Below are 22005 nucleotides of genomic sequence, written 5' to 3' on the forward strand. Positions count from 1 at the left end.
TTCTAGGTGTTCATTAACATAAATATATGGACGACGCGGGGGCGGTTTGCCTAACTTTGAAGCATGATGATCACTGACGAGGAAAATACTGGTCATTGGCTGAGCCAACTGTCAATTAAAAGCCTATACATACTAATAAATCTATTGCGTTATACAAATTCACCTAATGTGGCAAGCAGGGTTCAGTGCTTGGACCGATTCTTTTCTCTTCAAATTTGCTTCCATTGGGTTATGTTAATAGACTGGATGCTATATTTCCATTGCTACGCTGATGATTCTCAGCTTCACCTGTCCAGCAAACCAGGGAAAACTAACCAGTTAGTCAGATTACAAGTCTTAAAACATAAAGACCTGAATGATTCAAAACTTTATCCAGTTAAATTCAGATAAAAACCAAAGTTGTTGTATTTGGACCTGAACGCTTAAGAGACATATTGCCTAGCTACATAGTTATTCTAGATGGCATTACTTTCACCACGAGTACTACAGTTAGGAACCTGGGAGTTGTTTTTGACCGGAATCTGTCCTTCAATCCGAATTATCAACAAGTTTCTAGGACTGCCTTTTTTATCTTCATAATATTTCTTTAATTAGTAACATCCTGTCTCAGACAGAATTAGAAAAATGCATTTATTACTTCAAAATTGTTGTAATTCTTGTCCTAAAAATTCTCTAAAAAAAAAAAAAAAAACAGCCGATGACACTTACTGCAACATAGTATTTCACACTTCAGGGATTAATGAAAAATTATTGAACTCAATTGAATTGGAAATGTAGAAACAGCTCTGCATCTCCAATGTACTACAAATGTGAGTAACAGCAGGTGTAGAAATCAAACCCACTTGAAGAGACACTCCATGGATAACATCCAACGGGTCGATGACATTTCCCAGAGATTTACTCATCTTCCTGCCATATTTATCTCGTACTAGAGAGTGAAACAGAACCTGTGGAGAATGTCAGGATAAGAAGAATCAGTTAGCATCGCTGTTCATGGGCAGAGTTTGTTTTTAAGTTGCTATCAAGTGAAAGAAAAACACAGAAACCTGCTTAAATGGCAGCTGTCCGGTCAGCTGTGTCCCCAACATGACCATCCGAGCCACCCAGAAGAAGATGAGGTCACTTCCTGTCTCCAGAAGCGAGTTGGGGTAGAAGCACCGCAGGTCAGAGTTCTGTAGGAGGGAGAGTCCGGTGAGTCGGATGGGGCTTTGATGACGATGAAGGAGCATTTGATGGCACCTACCTGTTCAGGCCAACCAAGCATGGCGAAGGGGAACAACGCTGACGAGAACCAGGTGTCCAGGACATCCAGGTCTGACTCCAGGAGAAGTGCCAACACCCAAGAAGAACACGAGCAAAGACGTCATTAGGACCAGAAGAAACTATTGTTTACGCCTGTGTTGAAAAAATAAAATAAAATCGATTTTCCGGTTCTAAATCGATTCTCATATGAATTCCTAAACATCGATTCGTATGTCTAAAGATCAATGTTTTTTTTTTCATCATTACATTACAACTTTTGGTATTTTTGTGTTTATGCCCGAAAAAGGATGTTTTGTTGGACACGATATTTTTGCCTTTAAATATGTTTAAAGGTATGAAAACATTAAAGTTTTCAGTTATTATTGCATAAATTATCTATATTTCATTACCTGATATACTGTCATGGGGTTACATTTGCATACATTGCTAAAAACCATATTCTCAAAAATTAAAAACCTGAAAAAGACAGAAAATGGAAAAAATTAAAACCGAATGTGGGAAAAAATAAAACCGATTTCATATGTTCTCTGTTTTCTGCCCTGGATCTGTTTGATAATTCTGCCACATGTTTCTGAAAGCAGTTATATCAGCATTCTGGGAGGTGATTGGTCCTTACAGCATCATTATCTGCCAATACTTGCTGTTGAATCTCAATATAATACTAGTATTCATATGTTGCATAACTACACAGTCTCATCATTCATGCAACAGCTGAAAAAACTGTTTTAATAACACTAACCCAAATCAATATTGGAATCAAATCGAATTGAACCAAATCTTGATAATCGATTCTGAATCTTAAGAATTGGAATCAAATCGATTCTTGACCTGCTATTGTTACACCAAATTTCTGTTGTATTTGGTGTTAGGTGGATGGTTCAAAACTGAACATTCAAATTGAGCCATCTTGAGCTCAGACTCTGGTAGAAACACAAGTAGGAGGTGGGCTACAGCAGTAAGAGCAACGGTCAAGGTGGTTAAAGTAATACAAGTTAAAGACGCTCGCAGTTACCCTGAGTCAAAACCACCTCTTCTGGTTTCACTCCATATTTCACAGCAGCTCTTTGACGGGCTTCGTCTTCACTTTGTCCCCAGACCCATTCGTCCTAGGGCAAGGAGACACATGTTTAACCCATGAAACCACCAGTGATCCTTTAAGGAGTTGTGTTGGATAAGAGAATCTCAACAAAGTAAATGAGTAATGAAACACAGATGTAAATGAAACACATAAACCTCCCCCTTTAACCCAGTATTCTTTACAAAAGACACACCAACCTCCAGTTTGGTGGCAGAGTTCAGAAGCTGTACTTGGTACGCCGGGATCTGATGACCCCACCACAGCTGCCTGGAGATGCACCAGTCACTGCAAAGAAAAACAGAAATACTTTGAGACATAGGCGCCGGAACCGTGGGTGCTTCGGGGCCCGAGCACCCACGGAGATGGCCGAGCACCCACGGGGAGAGCAGAGTAGGCGAGCCCCCATGTCAACAATCACTGATTGGCTAAAGCGGTTTTCAAATAGAGGGCGCACAGCCGCCGCCGGCTTTCCCATTCAAGTGTATGTGCTGCCGCTGCGCAAGAGCGCGCTCCTGACGCACGGCGGGCGCAACGCGGCTTTCACCTAGAACTCGGCGCAGAGCCTGCGCGCATACACCTGTGTAGGCTACACATTTGTTGCAAGTTGCTTGGCGACCGAAAAAAAGTTTTTCCGGTCATGGCGCCGTTTTCCCACTCATTTGGACGTACAGTAGCTACAGCTCGGTTTGCAAAATGCATGTGTCCCTGATTCAAAGAAAAGCTCTGGCTTTAGTTCTTCTTCTGAGGAGGAGGAGACGAGCAGCAGCAGCAAGGAGGGGATGGGTCCATGAAATCCTCATGAGAACACAGGATTTGGGGGAATACAGGCTCGTTCGGGAGCTACAGCTTCATGATGGCCAGGTCTACTTCAGGCTGAATCATATTTTATTAAAAAACCTTTCCGAACTATTTTGTTGTTTTTTAGCTCATGTCAGTCATTTTAGCGGACCTGTAGTGCTTCAGTTTGCAAAAGTATTGACATGTGGTCTTTTCATAACCATATTGATCAATGATTCAATTGATCCCCAGATGAGGCATGGAAATGCTATATTTTATTTTAAATTGACATTTTATTGTTAAAAGAGCAAAAGAATATCACATTTCTACCACTTTTAAACAGGTGTGTCCAAATTCTGTGAGATTTCTCTCCACTTTTGTCCCTTTTTATTGATGTCCCGATAGGCCTGCAGTCTCATCCCACAGCTCATCACAGACTCACAGCCAAGATCATTCTTTCTTCCATGTTGATCGTCTCTGATCTACAAGCTGCAACTTTTTTTTCTCCCTCCACCTTCTCTCCTACACCGCCGAGATGCCGTCACAGGGCGCACGGTGAAATTAAAAAAAAAAAAATTTCTACTGTTGTAGATTAGAAACGATCAAGAGGGAAGAAAGAATGATCTTGGTTATGAACTATAGAAATATAGCCTCCTTTTTCTCAGATGAACACCCGAATTTGTTAAGAATTTGATTATTATTTTTGTGTGTGTGTGTGTGTGTGTGTGTGCGTGTGCGTGCGGCGTTCATGTCCGTTACCGCTGTTGAATCTACGTTGCTGAATTGCTGAATCTTGTGCGAAACGACACTACATGACATTCAGCACCCACCAGAAAAAACATAATTCGGCGCCTATGCTTTGAGAAGTTTTATCCAGTGCCCTCCCTAAACGCAGAACACGCGCTGTGCGTAGGGCCTCATCTTCCAACGGGGGCCACGTTTTGCGCGACGGGGTGCATTTGCTCGCCAACGGATATGCTAATGGGTGCGCATAAGCGCTAGCATGAGGAGGAGGGGAGAAAAGAGATCGGAATGGTATGAATAATCTGGCCGTGCATTGATTTGACAGCACCCGAAATCTGACCAATCAGAAGGGTGCAGGCAGGCTCTTGCAGAGATTTCAACTTTTCATCCAAAAGACATCACAAATCAGGAGCGTTCAAGAGAAGAAAAAACTCAAAAAACGAGGAAACTCGTGCTTCACTTGAAGGTGGGTGTAACTGTCTGTGAGACAGAGTTATTTGTTTAGAGTTAATTTAATTTTATAACATTTTACATGTTATAAAAACTCAAATATGTCTTAAGTTCAGAAGCGTTTTAAGGTTTAAGGATATTTTACTTTGAAAGGGTGTGGTCACTTCCCCTGGTCTGTCGGGAGGGTCAACTGCATGGATGTATTATATAACTGGATACCGGATCGAAAATGGCCGCCCATTCATTTCAATGGAGTTTGCTCACCCAGCGCATCCGCCGAAAAAATTTCTGACTTCCTGGTTTACTTCCTGGTACACGGGCCCATAGAGCATGCGCAGTTGAGTCACCTCCCATGATGCTCTGGGGCCTCCCATCATGCCCCGGGGCAATGTGAACGAGCGCTGCGCGCTCATGAGTCCTTCAGACCGGTAATGATAGATGTACACAATGAAATTAGGGATTTATAGGGCAAATCAACCGATGCTGTTCTCAAAGTCATGGTTATAGACTATACATGGTACATTTGTGTGTTTTTTTTAATTAAAGATAAAACGAGTCATTTTTATTTAAGATGAGACACCCCAGGTTAATAGGCTAAAATAGGGTAAAAATGTAAATAGCAGGTATCACCATGAAACTTCCCAAGTTTATTACTTACATTAAGACAAATATTTTTTGTATTACAAGTTTTGTCAAGTATTATGTTTAAATATGTCAAATATTATGTTTAAATGTGGTTAATTTACTGCGTTACACAGAGGCTACGCCTACTCCGCGGCTCCGCGCACCCTACGGCGTAGGAGCCGCGGAGCCGCGGACTGCCCACTGCCCACTGCCCTGCGGGCACTGCCCGGCTTCGCAGTGCCCGCGGAGCTGCGGAGGTGCAGCTTCCCCGGGAGCACTGTCATAAAATAAGCTGAGGATTAAGGGTTAAGATGATGTTAAACACATGACATCTAAAACTCCACGGCACCGTCGCAACAACTACGACACATCTCTCTCCCTGCACGTTTGCTCAAACCTGATGGAGGTCAGTTTTATTGTGAGGTGGGGATCTCACGCCACAAGCTCATTTTGTTAATATTGACCCTCATTTAGTCCCGTGCAGGGCGCTGCCTCCAAATGAAAGAGCAACAGAAGAATACATATTTGAAGTGCGTTAGGTGTGTGTGTGCAGGAGGATCTCAGTGGAAACACCCACACCTGCGCCTCCGCGGAGCCGCGGATGATCTACAGCAGGGGTATTCAATTAGATTCGGCCGGGGGCCACATCTGCAAAAGGACTGTATGGAGAGGGCCGCACAATTTGAAAATTTGGGGGTTTTCAAAATGTAATTTGCACTCAAAGACGAAGACTTATTTATATATAATACATTTGTATTATACATTTGAATATATCTAGTTTACATATGAATTATGTATTAATTGTCTCCAGATTTAGTCATTGTGAATGTTAAATATAATATTCAGATAAAGAAATATTATTTTAAATGCAAGTTCATTTTGAAACCATGCATTGTGCAAACTTAATGAAGTTGATATTGACCTACTTTTAATAAAACACGCCATAATGACAAAGCACCACTTTCCACCAAGATTTCCTTATTTGAATATTATATTAAGCATTGAGCACAAGCATTTCAGTCCATAGTAGCCAGTTTGATGTTATAAATAAGGAACCAAAATATTAACCATAAGCTCCTTTATTAATGAAACATCTGTGCATAATATCAGCAAAACAAAACAATCACATGAAATTATAGGAGGCTTAGAAGTTCATCTGAAATGCAAAGTCCTCACTTATTCAAATGAAAAAAATGTCAGGCCAATCCTAGAAGCCTATGTCAACAAGTCCTCTGTACAACGGAGGTTAATAATAATGTGACAAACATTAACACTGTGCAACACTGGCAAAAAATCTGAAGTAAAAAAACATCTCCAACAGAGATTAACATGTACAAACACTATGCATCGTTAACCAACTAAAAAAAGGCTACCAAGCATCTTAAACTTAAATGCTATATGCATTCTCTGCACACATTACAAATAAAAATCGCACCTTGTGTGAACGCATTCCTGGCATATCTGTCTGCCCGTCTGTCTGCATGTGTCTCAAGGCTGCTCGTCAGCCAGCGGTGTGCAGCAGGCCAACAAAATTACGCACAGCTCAGCGCAGCGCAGCGCAGCGCAGCGCAGGTGCATCACTATTATTTAAAAAAAAAAAAAAAAAAAAAAAAATTTTTTTTTTTTTTTTTTTTTTCAACAAACAACCCCTTTTTTTAAATATGACCAGGGGCCACATAAAAGCTCCTGGCGGGCCGCATGTGGCCCGCGGGCCGCCAATTGAATAGCCCTGATCTACAGGATCATTAGAATGCTTATGAATGTGGTCGAAAACGCAGATCTTCGGTTATGTGTGGATGCAAATGTTTTTATAAACGGAGGGGGGGAAATATTCGTTTTTAAAAATACCCGGCTACGTGTGGACAGGGTCTTAGACTTGTGTTATTCCTGCCTGATATCTTATTTTCACAAACCACCGTTGGCTACAACGGAAATGTTTAAGTACAAGAATGACAAACCATTATTATTCTTGCTATTAAACATTTCTGTTTGGTGCAAATTGGCAATGCAATGTGTTTCTGAGTGATTATTCCGCCGAACGGCTTAGTTTCAGCCATCCTCGTTCCCGAGACACACACGACCGCGCTTTGCGAGTGCACGGCACAGCCGTGACGTCACGCCCAGAAAGAGACTTTTCTTTGACTTTTCTGGCCGTTATAAAACATTTTTGACGGATATAAAGTCCATGACTTAAAAATATAGAATACAAAGATTAGTAATTGGTGGTGATTACAGCTGGAGGTGTCCTGTGAACAGTTTTAGAGGCTTCTCTTTTACTATTGCGGTCTATGGGAAAAAAGCTTTCTGGGCCCCATGGGATTTTTTGTTGCAGTACCGCGGCTGGCCACTGGAAAAAATCGGCGTGCCTGCTGAGCGCGAGACTGGGGGCCTGGTCAACTGAGGGATTGTGGGTCAAAAGTAAAGCGCGGGACCACAGACAATGGAGGCAGGATGGCATGACACGGGATAAAGAATTGCACTGTGTTCAAGAGGCGCAAACGGTAATTGTGTCTAACATCAAATGTATTTTATTTAGTTTGTGATTGTGTACAAAATGCTTGGAAAAGACTGGACACTTCAAGTATTTATTTGTATAAGTTGGGTCAGCATTTAATTACAATGGACTCATGGACTTTCTGCTTCTGTTTGTAGTTTTCACGGTGTTATATGATTTTGACGACGGAGGAGAAGGAGAAATAAAGAGAGAAAATCAAGACATCAGTATGAATCGTGGCCCTTTGTTGAACCGGTGTAGCTACAGTGAAAACGTACCGCTAACGAGGCCGAGAGCTAACCGAGAGCTAACCGAGAGCTAACAGCTAACCGAGAGCTAATGCTACGCATGTCCGAGGTTTCGAAGCAAGACTGCTGGAGCGACGTGTGGCCGGAACGTCCAGGAGCCGACAAGAGAGAGAGAGAGCGTCTACCGAGACTTCATCACGGCTTGCTGGAGACAGAGAGGACGGCATCGTCAACCACCGGAGCGGGCTTGCTGCTGAGAGACGACGGGGCCGCAGATCGCGAAGTACCGCGACTTGACCACCAGGGGGCAGCGTTTACCAGCGAGTGCTACAGCTCTTCATATCCTTATCTGCTTCAGCTTGCGTGGTCTCCAGCTTTCTGCAGAGCAGCTCTGCAGGGAGCATTTAATTTGAGTGCCAACCTTCAACTGTATGAACATTTTTATGGTTAAAAGAGCTTAACTATTAAGCAACAGAGGTTTTAAGTGAAATGCTAAATATTCCTGCTTTATCTTATATCAATGTTCTGTGGGTTTTGACTAAAGAGTTCAAATGTATTACAAAATGAGTGCATAAGAGGTTTATAAGAGTAACTGTTGCTACCTATCAGCTCTGCCACATACGTATGCTTGGCAATAATTTAGTCATAAAAACGGTAACATTTCTATCTCATTGCCATGTCAATTCTCAGTGAAAAGGCAGAATGTGAGGCCCCTAGTGAGCATGTTGAGTCCCTTCAAGCAGAGTTGGTAAGATTAAATGAACGGTTAAAATTTCAGATTGATGAGGCTGAAATAGAAAAACTAGAGACACTTATTGAAGATATCAATGCTAAAATAAAAATTCAAAAGGTATCTGTAACAGAGTCTACCTCCAAGGTTGTACCCCGTAAATCCTCACGGGAGAGAAAGTTAACTCCCAAAATGCTGGAACTAAAGCAACAAGAGAGCTCTCAAAAGGAGAATAAGTTTATCTCCCTTTATGACAAATGGAAGGAGCTAATTAAAGCTGCACGCTCCGAACTCAAAAATGAGTGCTCTGACAATGACTTGTGTTGCATGATGGACGATGTTGAAGGGATAGAGGCTGAAGTGAGAGATGCATATGAGAATATCCGAGCACAGTCTGCACCTTCCACTGACATCAGACGTAAAATGGATTCATGCACAGCAGTAACTGCAGATGTGATGGCGATGATGAAGGTGCGCTTGAGTGAAGTGGGGCAAGAGGACTTTGATGCTAAGGCAGAAAATGCAAGATTACACATGATACTTGACAAAGAGTATGCTCAGTCAATATTTAGTGCTTCAGTCCCCAAATCTGTTTGTAGCAACCAGTCAAGATGTCCATCAGAGCAGCAAAGTATCACTGTAAAAAGAGTAGACTGTGTCGCACAACTTGCTGCCAAAAAAGCAGAAATTGAAATGGAGGAGGTAATTGCTGCACAAAGGCATGAACTTAAAAGACTGGAAAATCAGCGGGATCTTCAAGTGATCGCCGCTAAGATGAAAGCTTATTCTGAAGCAGACTCAGGTGAGGCCCTTAGAGCAGGTGAGATGATTCACTGTCCTCCTGCGTCTATCAGAGACAAAGAGATAAAAAAGGAACAATTACATCAAAACAATGACACTGAACAATCTAACAGTGTAGGCAAAGACATTTCTTTAGTGCAAGCATTACATGACACAATGGCACTCACCAGACTCCCAGCACCAGAGCCATCAGTCTTCTCAGGAGACCCACTCAAGTTCATTGAATGGACCACTAGTTTCAAAGCACTGATAGAACGAAGATGTACAAATCCAGCTGACAGACTATTTTACCTTCAGAAGTACATCAGCGGTGAAGCACGGTCAGTGTTGGAAGGAAGCTTCTACAGGAAGGATGAAGACGCTTACAACCAAGCTTGGGAGGCACTGAATGCTCGCTACGGTCATCCCTTTGTAATCCAACGTGCTTACAGAGAAAAACTGAATAATTGGCCAAAGATTAGCTCAAGAGACTCTGTTAAACTCAGACAATACAGTGATTTTCTGACTGCTTGCAGCAATGCCATGCCACACATTAAAGGTCTTCAAGTGTTAAACGATTGTGAAGAAAATCAGAGGATGCTACAAAAACTCCCTGATTGGGTGACATCTAGCTGGAATCGTCATGTAACAAAACAGCTGAAAGAAACACATGAATATCCCAGTTTCAAAGAGTTTGCCAAGTTTTTGGCTAACGAGGCAGATGTAGCATGCAACCCTGTAACATCCTTCTATGCATTGAAATTATATGAAGAAAGACCTTCCAGAGACATGAAGCGGCCAAAAGCCAATGTGTTCATCACAAATACAAAAGAGTCCGAAAAATCCCACACAGTGATGAAAACCCAAGGTGCTGTAGAGAACAGCACAAGAGACAAAAATGAAACAAAGAGGGTAAATATGCCATTCAGTACTTTAAGTCCAGTTAAATGCATGTACTGCAGTGAAAATCATTCCATTCACAAATGTCAGACATTTGCTAATAAGTCACAAGAAGAAAAGAAAAGATTCATACTGGATAAAAACCTGTGTTTTGGCTGTCTTAGGAAAGGACACAACTCAAAGGACTGCAGAAACAAAGCAACATGTAGCATATGCAAAAAATACCATCCTACACCGTTGCATGAGCACCGCAGCATTGTTCCAGACACGTCTCCCCATGCAGCGGGGCAGGCAGAAGAAAAGTCATCTTCACTCTCTTGCTCCATAGACAAAGCTGATGGTGGGAGCACATCCATGACAGTGCCTGTGTGGCTCTCATCAATCGCAACCCCTGAAACAGAGACATTGGTATACGCCTTGTTAGACACGCAGAGTAGCACTACTTTTGTAGACAAAGAGGTGTGTGAGAAAATGGGTGCAGGTTTAGAGCCAGTCAAGTTAAAGCTTACCACTATGATGGGAAAAGATTCCATTGTTTCAAGTGACAGAGTTAGTGGTCTTAGAGTCAGAGGGTTTTCCTCACATAGCTTTGTTAACTTGCCACCTGCATACACCAGAGATTTCATCCCACTTGAACGCACACACATTCCTACTCCTGCAACAGCTAAGAGATGGAAACACCTGAATGCTATAGCACAGGAAATACCAGAGTTGTTAGATTGTGAAGTTGGACTCTTAATCGGCTATGACTGTTGCAGAGCATTAGCACCACGACGTGTTATTACAGGTGGTGACGAAGAGCCATATGCCATTAGGACTGACTTAGGATGGAGCATTGTTGGCAGCTCACCAAAGATTGCCAAGTCAACAGAAGTGACAGGTCTGTGCCATCGTGTGTCCGTTAAAGAGCTTCCATCATTGACACCAGCTGCTGTTCTCAGAGTCCTTGAATCTGATTTTAGAGACACAAGCTATGGGGAAAAGACCATATCACAAGATGATATTCAGTTCATGCAGATCCTGAACCAGTCAATACACCAGAACTCAGATGGCCACCTGGAAATGCCGCTTCCTTTCAAAACACGTCCACACCTACCAGAAAACAAGCGCCTTGCTCTGGTGCGACTGAAGCACCTGAAAGGAAAACTTGAGAGAAATCCCAAATTCAAGGAGGACTATGTTAAATTCATGGCAGGCGTCATCGAAGGTGGGGAAGCAGAGAAGGCGGAAGACTCGCCCCAAGACGGCAATGTGTGGTACATTCCACATCAGGGAGTTTATCACCCTAGAAAACCAGAGAAAATTAGAGTTGTATTTGATTGTTCTGCTAAATATGAGGGTACAGCTCTAAATGATCACTTACTGACAGGACCTGATCTCATCAATGGTCTGACAGGGGTTCTCTGTAGATTCCGCAAACATCCAGTTGCAATCATCTGTGATGTAGAGAAAATGTTTCATGGATTCCATGTAAGCAAAGAGGACAGAAATTACTTGCGGTTTCTTTGGTGGGAACAGGGGGATACCAATTCAGAGCCAAAAGAATATCGCATGAAGGTCCACCTCTTCGGGGCAGCATCCTCCCCTGGGTGCGCCAATTATGGTATGAAGTTCTTAGCAAGTGAAAATGAAAAAGAGTATCCATCTGCAGCCAACTTCATAAAGAAACATTTTTATGTTGATGATGGCCTCATCAGTGTAAAATCAGCAGACAAAGCCATCAAATTGGTGAAAGAGACACAAACTGTGTGTGCAAAGGGGAAACTGCATCTCCACAAGTTTATTTCCAACAACAGGAAAGTCTTGGAGTCAATTCCAGACTGTGAACGAGCCAATGGAGTTCACGATGTGAATCTCAGCCAGGGAGACCTTCCTGTTCAGACTGTGTTGGGAGTAAAGTGGAATGTAACCAGTGACACCTTCTCTTTCAGTACATCTCTGGAGGAAAAACCAGCAACACGGAGAGGAATTCTTTCAACTGTAGCCTCTGTGTTTGACCCCCTCGGCTTCCTTGCTCCTTTTCTCCTATTAGGAAAGAAAGTGTTACAAGAAATGTGTCAAAAGGGCATAGCATGGGATGAACAGTTGCCCGTGGACTTGAAGCCACAGTGGAAAAATTGGCTGAATGATCTGGAGAACCTGCAAAAGCTCCACATCCCACGATGCTTTGCTCCTGAAGCCTTAGGAGAGGTTCAAAGAGTCGAGTTGCATCACTTTTCGGATGCGAGTAGCTATGGTTACGGTCAATGTTCATACATCCGGGTGGTGAGTGAAGATAAAGTTCATTGCTCTTTAATCATAGGCAAAGCCAGAGTCGCTCCCACAAAAGTTGTAACCATACCAAGACTTGAGTTGACAGCTGCCGTGGTCTCAGCAGCAGTCAGTAGCATGATAAAAGAGGAGCTAGAACTCAAAATTGACCAGGAATACTTTTGGACTGACTCGAAAGTAGTTCTAGGCTACATTGCTAATGAAGCCCGTAGGTTTCATGTTTTTGTCGCGAATAGAGTACAGAGAATCAGAGACACAACAGATCCAGCCCAGTGGTACCACATTGATACGGATCAAAATCCGGCTGATCATGCCTCTAGAGGCCTCAAGGTGGCAGACTTGATCAATTCCAATTGGTTTACTGGACCAAAATTCCTCTGGGAAAGAGAAATTGCCACACCAAAAGCAAATCCAGAGCTCATGGTAGGAGATCCTGAGATAAAAACAACGCAAGCACTGCAAATCAGTGTAGTCAAGGAAGAGAATTTCCTGCAGAGATTTGAAAGATTCTCTAAGTGGCATACTGTATTGAACGTTGTAGCTCGAATCCTACGGCTAGCAAAAAGAGACAAATCACCAGAGCTCATAACAGTTGATGAAAGGAGAAAGGCTAGTTTAGTGCTTCTGAGACTAGCACAGAGAGATGCCTTCAAAGAGGAGATACTCAAGCTCAAGCAGGGAAAATTGTCACATAATAATCCGTTGTTTCAGTTTGATCCAGTACTGCAGGAGGGTGTCCTCAGGGTGGGAGGGAGATTAAAAGCAGCTTCCTTACCTCTTGACCGGAAACATCCTGCCATTTTGCCAAAAGCTGGAGTTGTCACACGCCTGATCCTGGACTACTGTCATGAAAAAACTCAGCATCAGGGCAGAGGTCAAACACTCAATGAACTGAGAGCAAATGGCTACTGGATTCTTGGTGGCAGTAAAGTTGTGGCAAATCAAATCAAACAATGTGTCCCATGCAGAAAAGAGCGCAGGCCTACAGAAACACAAAAAATGGCTGATCTACCTGCGAACCGCATCAACCCCTCACCACCGTTCACATTCTGTGGGATGGACTGCTTTGGACCCTTTCCAACTAAACAGGGTCGGAAAGAAACTAAGAGATATGGTCTGATATTCACTTGTTTAGCATCAAGAGCCATTCACCTTGAGATGCTTGAGGATCTAACAACAGATGCACTCATTAATGCTTTGAGATGCTTTATAGCTATCCGAGGGCCCGTAAGAGAAATCAGATCAGATCAGGGAACAAATTTTGCAGGGGCTAAGAATGAACTCTCAAAAGCTCTAAATGAAATGGACAAAGACAGAGTGGCTGCTTATTTAGCAGAGAGACAGTGTGACTTTGTAATGAACGTACCTGATGCTAGTCACATGGGAGGTGTATGGGAGCGGCAGATCAGGACAGTGAGGAGTGTTATGACTTGGGCCCTCTCAAAGAGTGTTGGGAGGTTAGATGATGCATCCTTAAGAACATTTTTCTATGAAGCGATGTCAATAATAAACAGCCGCCCACTCACTATCGACAGCATCAGTGATCCTAAGGGTGAAGAGCCACTTACACCAAACCATTTACTTACCATGAAAACCTCTGTCCCTCTGCCTCCTCCAGGAAAATTTGAGGCAGAAGATCTGTATGCCAAGAAAAGGTGGCGCAGAGTACAATATTTATCTGAACAATTCTGGTGTAGGTGGAAGAAAGAATATTTGACAAACATCACTTTGAGGCAAAAGTGGCATTCTCCACGACGCAATGTTAAAATTGGAGATGTTGTCATCCTTAAAGATGAGGGATCTTCTCGCAACGAATGGAGACTGGGAAGAGTACTAAGTGTTTGTACAGATGATGATGGTTTGGTGCGTAAAGCCACCATACAAATAGGTAACAAGAAACTAGGAAAGAAAGGTCAAAGGCTAACTAATCCATCTATTATTGATCGCCCTATTCACAAGCTTGTTGTGTTAGTGGAAAGTAACTGAATGTATTTTCGTTACCAAAATGTGTAACATGTTCTTGTGTTGAGAGATGCATAACCATTCTTAATCTCAGGGTTTTCTCCCATACTTCTTTTGTGTGTTGCTGAGAAATTACTAGATTTATTCAAGGTCAAAGGTGATCATAAATCATAGTAATTGGTGGGAGTGTAACTGTCTGTGAGACAGAGTTATTTGTTTAGAGTTAATTTAATTTTATAACATTTTACATGTTATAAAAACTCAAATATGTCTTAAGTTCAGAAGCGTTTTAAGGTTTAAGGATATTTTACTTTGAAAGGGTGTGGTCACTTCCCCTGGTCTGTCGGGAGGGTCAACTGAGGGATTGTGGGTCAAAAGTAAAGCGCGGGACCACAGACAATGGAGGCAGGATGGCATGACACGGGATAAAGAATTGCACTGTGTTCAAGAGGCGCAAACGGTAATTGTGTCTAACATCAAATGTATTTTATTTAGTTTGTGATTGTGTACAAAATGCTTGGAAAAGACTGGACACTTCAAGTATTTATTTGTATAAGTTGGGTCAGCATTTAATTACAATGGACTCATGGACTTTCTGCTTCTGTTTGTAGTTTTCACGGTGTTATATGATTTTGACGACGGAGGAGAAGGAGAAATAAAGAGAGAAAATCAAGACATCAGTATGAATCGTGGCCCTTTGTTGAACCGGTGTAGCTACAGTGGGTATGTTGTTGAAATAAAACTTGTAGCACAAACACCTGAGCTGCCACTCAGATAGAAATCTGTCTCCAGTCTCTGTCTAGACTGGAGAATTCTGTTTTTCCACCAACCCTGATGAACATTTATTGAACGCCTTGTTAACGCCCTCTGCATTCACCTCTGTTGAAAAAGAGTCGTAAAATGACCATTGGTCGTATATATATATATATATATATATATATATATATATATATATAAGCTACAAACTTTAGCCAATACATAATAAATTGGCTATAGTTTTATATCAATTTATATTTATAAGAAGTTTGACTATTTTTAATGAGATAAATCTGCATCTGTAAAAGGCACACGTGCGTGTTTAGCTCTGATTTCTGACCTGCCAGACCTGCTTTCAGTTTTTCTGGGGGATTGAGGTGGTGGAGGTAACTTTCTTTTGATGAGTAATTGATCGCTATTTGTGACTTGTTTATTTCAGTTTTAAGTTTTTTATTTAAAAGGAGCATGAGGCAGGATTGAGGCAGGATTTATGAAGAAAATGCGTATACGTTTTAAGTTTTCTAGTAATAATGTCAGATGAAGCGTTCCAAACCAAAAAGAATGAGTCCTCTAGTGTATCTCTCCCGTGCCGGCTTCGCTGTTGGCTGCAGTACCCCCGACGGTCATCGTGGTGCTAATGAGTCTCATTTCTTATTCTTGCCTCAAGCTCCTTTAATATTTATTTATTATTTCAGGTTGATTTTTTTTATTTTAATTTGAATCATACAGTCAAACTACTTTATCTACCGTACATTTGTTATTATTGACGGGTTGTCAAGTTAAATGGCATGATGTGATACGGTCATTTTGTACCAATGATACATTTGGGATGGGGAGAGGTTTGAGGGCGGGGGGGCCTCCAATTAACATTTCACTTAGGGCCCCAATTTATTCAGCCCTGGTTTTATCAATCCAAAGTTCAAATTCAAGCTCCCTGGCAAAATAAATCTAGCTAAAAAACATTTAGCTGAGGCTAGCTAAGCTAGCATGACAACGTGTTAGGAACATTTGAGGAAAACAGAACTATGCAGCGTAATATCTGGAAAATAGCAACAAGATCTTCACTGGTAATAAATCGGTAAATTGGCAAGAAATAAGTCAGAAATTGTGATCTTGTTCACTCACAATTTCGAAAAAAAGCTCAGAACTTGTGATTATAATACACCAATTCACAAAAGAAAATATGAGGAATTTCTGAATTTATAAAGTCACACATTTCTGAAAAATTGCAATCGTGACTTTGTAAACTTTCATATGTCAGTAAAAACATGGAATTTTGCATTTAAAGTCACATATTCACAAACTCAGTCAGAAGATGTGACTTTAAACTTCCGTATATGACAGAAAAAAGGTCAGAGTCTTTGTCTTTAGAAGATTGACCACATGCCACATCCCTTCTCTGTCCCAACACAAATGGTTCCTATCTACTGAAGCACTACTGAAGCTCTCCCCAGTTAAGTACCTGAATGTTCCTATTTGTGTGGCTCCAAATGAAGTTTGGTTATGTATTTCTCAACAAATACTCTCCACAAACTGAAGGTGTGGGGCCTGGGGGGGAAGCATACCTGATGTTGGACAGCCAGTTCTTCCAGGTCTTGGTGTGGTATTTGGGAATCATCTCCAGCTCTCCATCCTCAACAGCCTGGCAGGTAAAAAACAAAAAACAACTCCCATTTGATTATGTTGGTTTCCTCTCACTGACGTGGTTGCATGGAGGCTCATGAAGCTCACATCTGGAGGCTGACTCAAACATCAGCGTTTCAGCAGATTCAAACATACCTGAACAGCTTTCCGAGCCATTCCTTCACAGCGGACAAACCACTGCTTCTTCAAAAGAGGTTCGATGACGTCTCCTGAACGACTGAAAAGAGACAAAGAGCCAGGAGAGAAGTGACTGTAGAGCCTGTTAACAACAGTTACTGTGAAGAAGTGTCTCTGCACCCTGATATTCAACTAATGGCTCAGTTTCTGTCACTGCTGGCTATATATATTATATGTAAGGGAGGATGCTTCGCGTCGGACGGTTCACTCCCCCGCGTCGTCCATATATTTCTGTTAATGTACACCTCGAAGGGCATTATCCCACTTATACCACGGTCACTTACCAAAAAACATAAATATTAAATCAGTTATTCATGCTTTAATATGTTTTCAGTTGAAATCATTTGTTTTATAACAAGCCACAGCTGAGCGGACTATTTAATCTCTCGTCTGCAGCCGTTGGAACCTGGTAAGTTATAAAGTTTTTTAACAAGCCATAACTTAGTTTCCTTGGTAACACCTACCATACATATATATATATATATATATATATATATATATATATAATATTGTTTGAACTTTTGATTAGATGCTGAAGTCATGTTTAGTATATCTAAAATGCTTGAAGCTTGTTATAACACGGGTGTCAGCAAAGGAAATATGAATCTAAACAGCTATATGACAACACGACAGTGGAGCACACAGATACTTGGGGGTGGTTTCAAACACAACCTTTATCAATTTACGGTTTTAACATAACACAGAAATAAACCAGCACGTGTTCAGAGTGAGAACTCTGGTGTTTACCTGCAGATTGGTAATGCCATGGTGTGATCTTTCTTCTCTCTGAACAGTTTCTTCTCCACCAGAGCATCCAGCACGAGCTGTCTGGCATCAAAGCGCTTCACCCCCTTCAAACACGGGGACAGATCAAAGCAGGAGCTCAGAGGTCTTAACACACACCATGATTTACAGGGAGCTCCACAGATGAAGGAAGCGGTTATGTACCTCCAACCACTGTCCACAGGAAGGGGACATCGTCCCGTCTCCTCCAATCACAGGCAGACGTGGCAGCGAGTGTCTCTGTGATAGAAGAAAATCGGTGTGGTCGTGAGCCGGCGTCACCTTCACTGCACCTGCGAAAGTGACAAAGACAAGCAGCTCAGACGGTGCCATGGCAACAATCTATCAATGTTTTCTGTCTCACAGACAAGTTGCAGGGATGTTTCTAGCTTTTTGAGGGCCGTGTACAAGATTCTGTTTGGGGACCCCTGTTTCGTAAAACTCAAGTGTGACAGAGGAGTTTAAAGCCTTTGAGATATGGTCATACAGTACATTACTCTGTTTAAGAAGAAACATGCCAGACTTGTGAATCTAAAGTTCAAATATAAGATGAGAAAACTCAGAATTCCTGACTTTATTACAACAATGTGCTTATATAGCAAACCTCTACTCCAAGAACCGCTCAATGTGCTTTCACAACACAGGCAGCTTTCTCTCACTGCTGCACACATTAATTATATTGAGTTATTCCTGTGATTGTTCCATAAATCAAATTACATCATAGTTCTTAATTCTTAAGCGAAAAAGTTAGTTTCACACTTTTTAAGCTTGCAAATTTGAGGGAAAAATAAAAACTTATGACATCAGGTTGCAAGTTTCTAAGAAAAAAAGATATTGATAGGCGGAGCTTGAATCGGGGGGGTACCCAAGTGGCTATGGGGGGTGAATACATCTTTAGTCTATATACAGACTGTAACAGGTGATTTGATTCCACTAAAGCCAGTTTGTAGTCACCAGTTCCCAGGTCCATGTCCACCATGGTGTCAGTGATGATCGGCAGCAGTCTGTTGGTGAATGGATGTCTGCACTGTTTCCCATGAAGAGTCTGGAACAACACAGGATGAAAGGAAGGCAAGGCAACACAAGCTAAAACAGCTTCTCCCCCAACATGAGCTCAGTTTAAAGACTAATTTAATTTATCACTCTACAATTTCCAAGATGAATCCAAAAATTGCTCCTTTATACTCTGTTTCCCTGAAAATATTCTGTAACCTGTAATGATGGGGATAATTAAGGTTGAATCAGATTCACGGGAATATTAGCAAACATTCTTCAATGTGGACACTGTATTACGACTTAGGGATAAAAAAAAAAAAAAAAAAAAAAAAAAAGGCCAACTGTTTTTCAAGTCAGTACAGAAAGAATAACACAGTTTGTAGAATTGGATGAAAAAACTGAGACAAGTCTGTTTCATTTTTTTTTTTTTTTTTTTTTTTTTTAAATGGCAAGAAAAGTTAAGACTGACATTTGGGGAAAAGAATTGAGGGGTAAATTTATTTTGTTCCTCAGCTCATACAGATTTCAAGATATCATAATTATACCAGTCTTGGCCACAGCTTTAAAAACCCTGAAGATGAAACTGAGGTCATGTGATACTATGTCATTGACATTGACATTCAATATTTTTCCATGGCTGTCTAAAATAATATAAATTAAAAAATAAAAATCACTGACCTGATATCGAGGATCGTCCGGGTGAACGGCTACAGCCACATCTCCAAGCATGGTCTCGGGGCGGGTGGTGGACACGGACACCTCGCTGTCACCGTGGCCTTCTACGGGGTACGCAAACGTGAACATTGTTCCAAACTCCACTTTCTTCTCATAACCAGGAACAAACAACATGGTCCGTCCAGACAGCTCCTTGGAGTCCACCTAATGCCAAAACACAACTGTTTCAGCTGACAGGTTTGTCACTTTAGGCAAATAATCCAGGCAGTAAAGCGAGCTTTCATCATGATACTCCTCCCACCGAGCTTCAATCACAAGGATTTGTGTTTTATCAGAACACAAAACCTTTTCCCAGTCATGTTGATGGTTACCATGGAAAACAGCCTTAACGAGTGACGAGCCAGTGTCTTCTTGAACCCGTCCCCAGTCCAGACAAATGCAGAACAGACGTGAACAGAGGACGGATGGTGGACAGAGGACGGATGGTGAACAGAGGACGGATGGTGGACAGACTAGAGGATGGATGGTGAACAGACTACAGGACGGATGGTGAACAGAGCGGTAGAAGGATGGGGAGGTCAGAACTGCCAGGAAGTCCAGAGGAAGACCAGAGAGGAGATTTGTGGATGTCATGAAAGAAAACATGAAGTTAGTTGGTGTGAGAGGAGAGGACGCAGAGGACGGGGGTGGACTCTTTTGGAAAACCTTCCCCTCCTCTGTGGTGTCCTTCCCAGGACGACCTGCTTGTTCAATGACTCCATGGTCGACTACTGGAAGGACAGGTTTCCAATACTAGTGATGTCTTCCACCTTCCACACTGGTTTTTCTTGGTCTTACTGAGGATTCTGTGTTATGTTTTTGACGTCATCTTGGCTGAACTTCCACTTCTAGGAAGAGTAGCGACAGACTGCAACTCCACTTCCACTTCTACACAGCTTGTCTGACTGTGGACGGATGGACGTCTAAATGCTGAGATGAGTTATACAGATCCACGACTCTTGATCACACCGTATGTCTTCAGAGATCTCTTTTCGACAAGGCCTGGTTCACATGAGTAGATGCTGCTCGTGAACAGCAAACCTCAAATGTTTAATGAATCAAAATAGCTCAAAATCCCACCTTCAAACTCATTTATTTAGGTGGATTCAAGGAGTGCCAACAACAGACTCCAATTAGCTTTCATTGAAGTCCTTGATCTATGGCTTTACCAAAGTTACCAGCATCACAACATTATCCAATGGGGAAGCATGGTTTGGGTAGTATCATGATTAAGACTTTGTTAGCTGCTGCAAAGACACTGAAAGAGCTTGTTGAAGACATTGCTGCTTGATAAGGTTGAACCAGCTGTTAATTTGGTGGTTCACTTGCTTTATCCAGCAGCACTGTGAATGTTTCATGGCTGTGTTCAATAAACATACAACTGATAACTTTGTGTGTCATCACCTTAACGCTGATGTGGCAAATCAACGCAGAACACCAGTTACCTGGCAAACGTGGACATTTCTGCTCCTGTCTCTATGTTGCTGGACGTGGTTCTCACCTCGATGTCTGAGATAGCGGACTGCAGAGCGCAGCTCCAGTTGACCAAACTCTCTGCTCGATAAATTAGGCCAGAATCGCAGAGCTGGACGAATGCTGCAGTTACGGCCCTGCTGAAGCCCTGAAAGCGAGATCACACGGTTCAGGACGCAGGAAAACTCAGTCCACGATATCCTGCATCACTTTTGGCGCTTTTCCACTAGTACCTACTCAGCCCGACTCGACTCTCCTCGGTTTGGCACTTTTCCCCTAGGGGTCTAACGTGCTGAGTAGATACTTTTCTGTTTCTACACTGCCGAGGTTCTAAGCGGCTGAGTCGGCTGTATCTGACATCATCACACTACAGGCCACCGATTGGTTGGGGGGTTGGAGTCAGACGTCTGAGTCAGGAGGCGGAAATCAGCGAAAGAGCGACTCTGGCGGCGGCTTATTGTTAATTTTATTCAACAGGCAATGGCAGTGGAAAAGTCTGTTTGGTGATCCAACTCTGAGGTGCAGATGTTCATAAACCTGGTGGCTGAGGAGAGAATTAAAAAGGGACCTAGACGGGTGATAAGAAACAACCAGATCTACCAGGAGCTCTGTCACTTCATAGCTGCTCACGGCTCCAGCTGACTTTTCAGCAGCGCCGAGACAAACTAAAAAAAAAAAGCCTTGTTGCTTGAAGCTTCTCTCACTCTTATTTTTTAACTTGATATCGAACACAAGTCACAGACTCAGCAGCACAAATATCATCTCCTCCATGTTCTACATCTTTAGTGTTGTTGTCTTCTTCGTTTAGATACACTATCAAATAAGTCACAGCAGCTTCACTCCAACCTCCTACTTCTCATCTGGGTATTGAAAAGAAACGAGGGCAAGGTGAGTCGAGTCGAGTCGGGTTGAGTAGGCTCTAGTGGAAAAGCACCATTAGTAGTTAATAACAAGGTGTTGTATTTAGTAATCTGTTGAAGTAGAACTCATCGTTTTTAAGATCATTAAAATAAACAACCATCTGAGGTGTCGGCTTGGTGGCGGCTACATCTAGAACCGTCAGCCCTCTGGGGTCTATGTGAGCCTTGTACTCAGTGTGGTGGAGGAGTTCAAACCCTTTAAGATGATCTGGGGTGACGGA

General features: G+C 42.2%; 1 protein-coding gene across 1 annotated transcript in view; it reads right to left on the bottom strand.

Moving 5' to 3' along the window:
- vars2 (valyl-tRNA synthetase 2, mitochondrial) overlaps positions 1-22005 on the bottom strand; it is a 49491-nt gene that overhangs the window by 20915 nt on the left and 6571 nt on the right. The window contains exons 9-20 of the mRNA XM_061741144.1: positions 20893-21012; positions 19356-19556; positions 18636-18726; positions 17847-17974; positions 17646-17749; positions 16857-16938; positions 16643-16719; positions 2539-2626; positions 2276-2369; positions 1244-1314; positions 1047-1172; positions 843-947 (exon numbers count right to left, since the gene is read on the bottom strand). Of these exons, the coding sequence (XP_061597128.1) occupies positions 843-947; positions 1047-1172; positions 1244-1314; positions 2276-2369; positions 2539-2626; positions 16643-16719; positions 16857-16938; positions 17646-17749; positions 17847-17974; positions 18636-18726; positions 19356-19556; positions 20893-21012 (1287 nt within the window). The remainder of the gene's footprint in view (positions 1-842; positions 948-1046; positions 1173-1243; positions 1315-2275; positions 2370-2538; positions 2627-16642; positions 16720-16856; positions 16939-17645; positions 17750-17846; positions 17975-18635; positions 18727-19355; positions 19557-20892; positions 21013-22005) is intronic.

This window comes from Cololabis saira, chromosome 15 (genome assembly GCF_033807715.1).
Source record: "Cololabis saira isolate AMF1-May2022 chromosome 15, fColSai1.1, whole genome shotgun sequence".
In the NCBI taxonomy this organism is placed as follows: domain Eukaryota; kingdom Metazoa; phylum Chordata; class Actinopteri; order Beloniformes; family Belonidae; genus Cololabis; species Cololabis saira.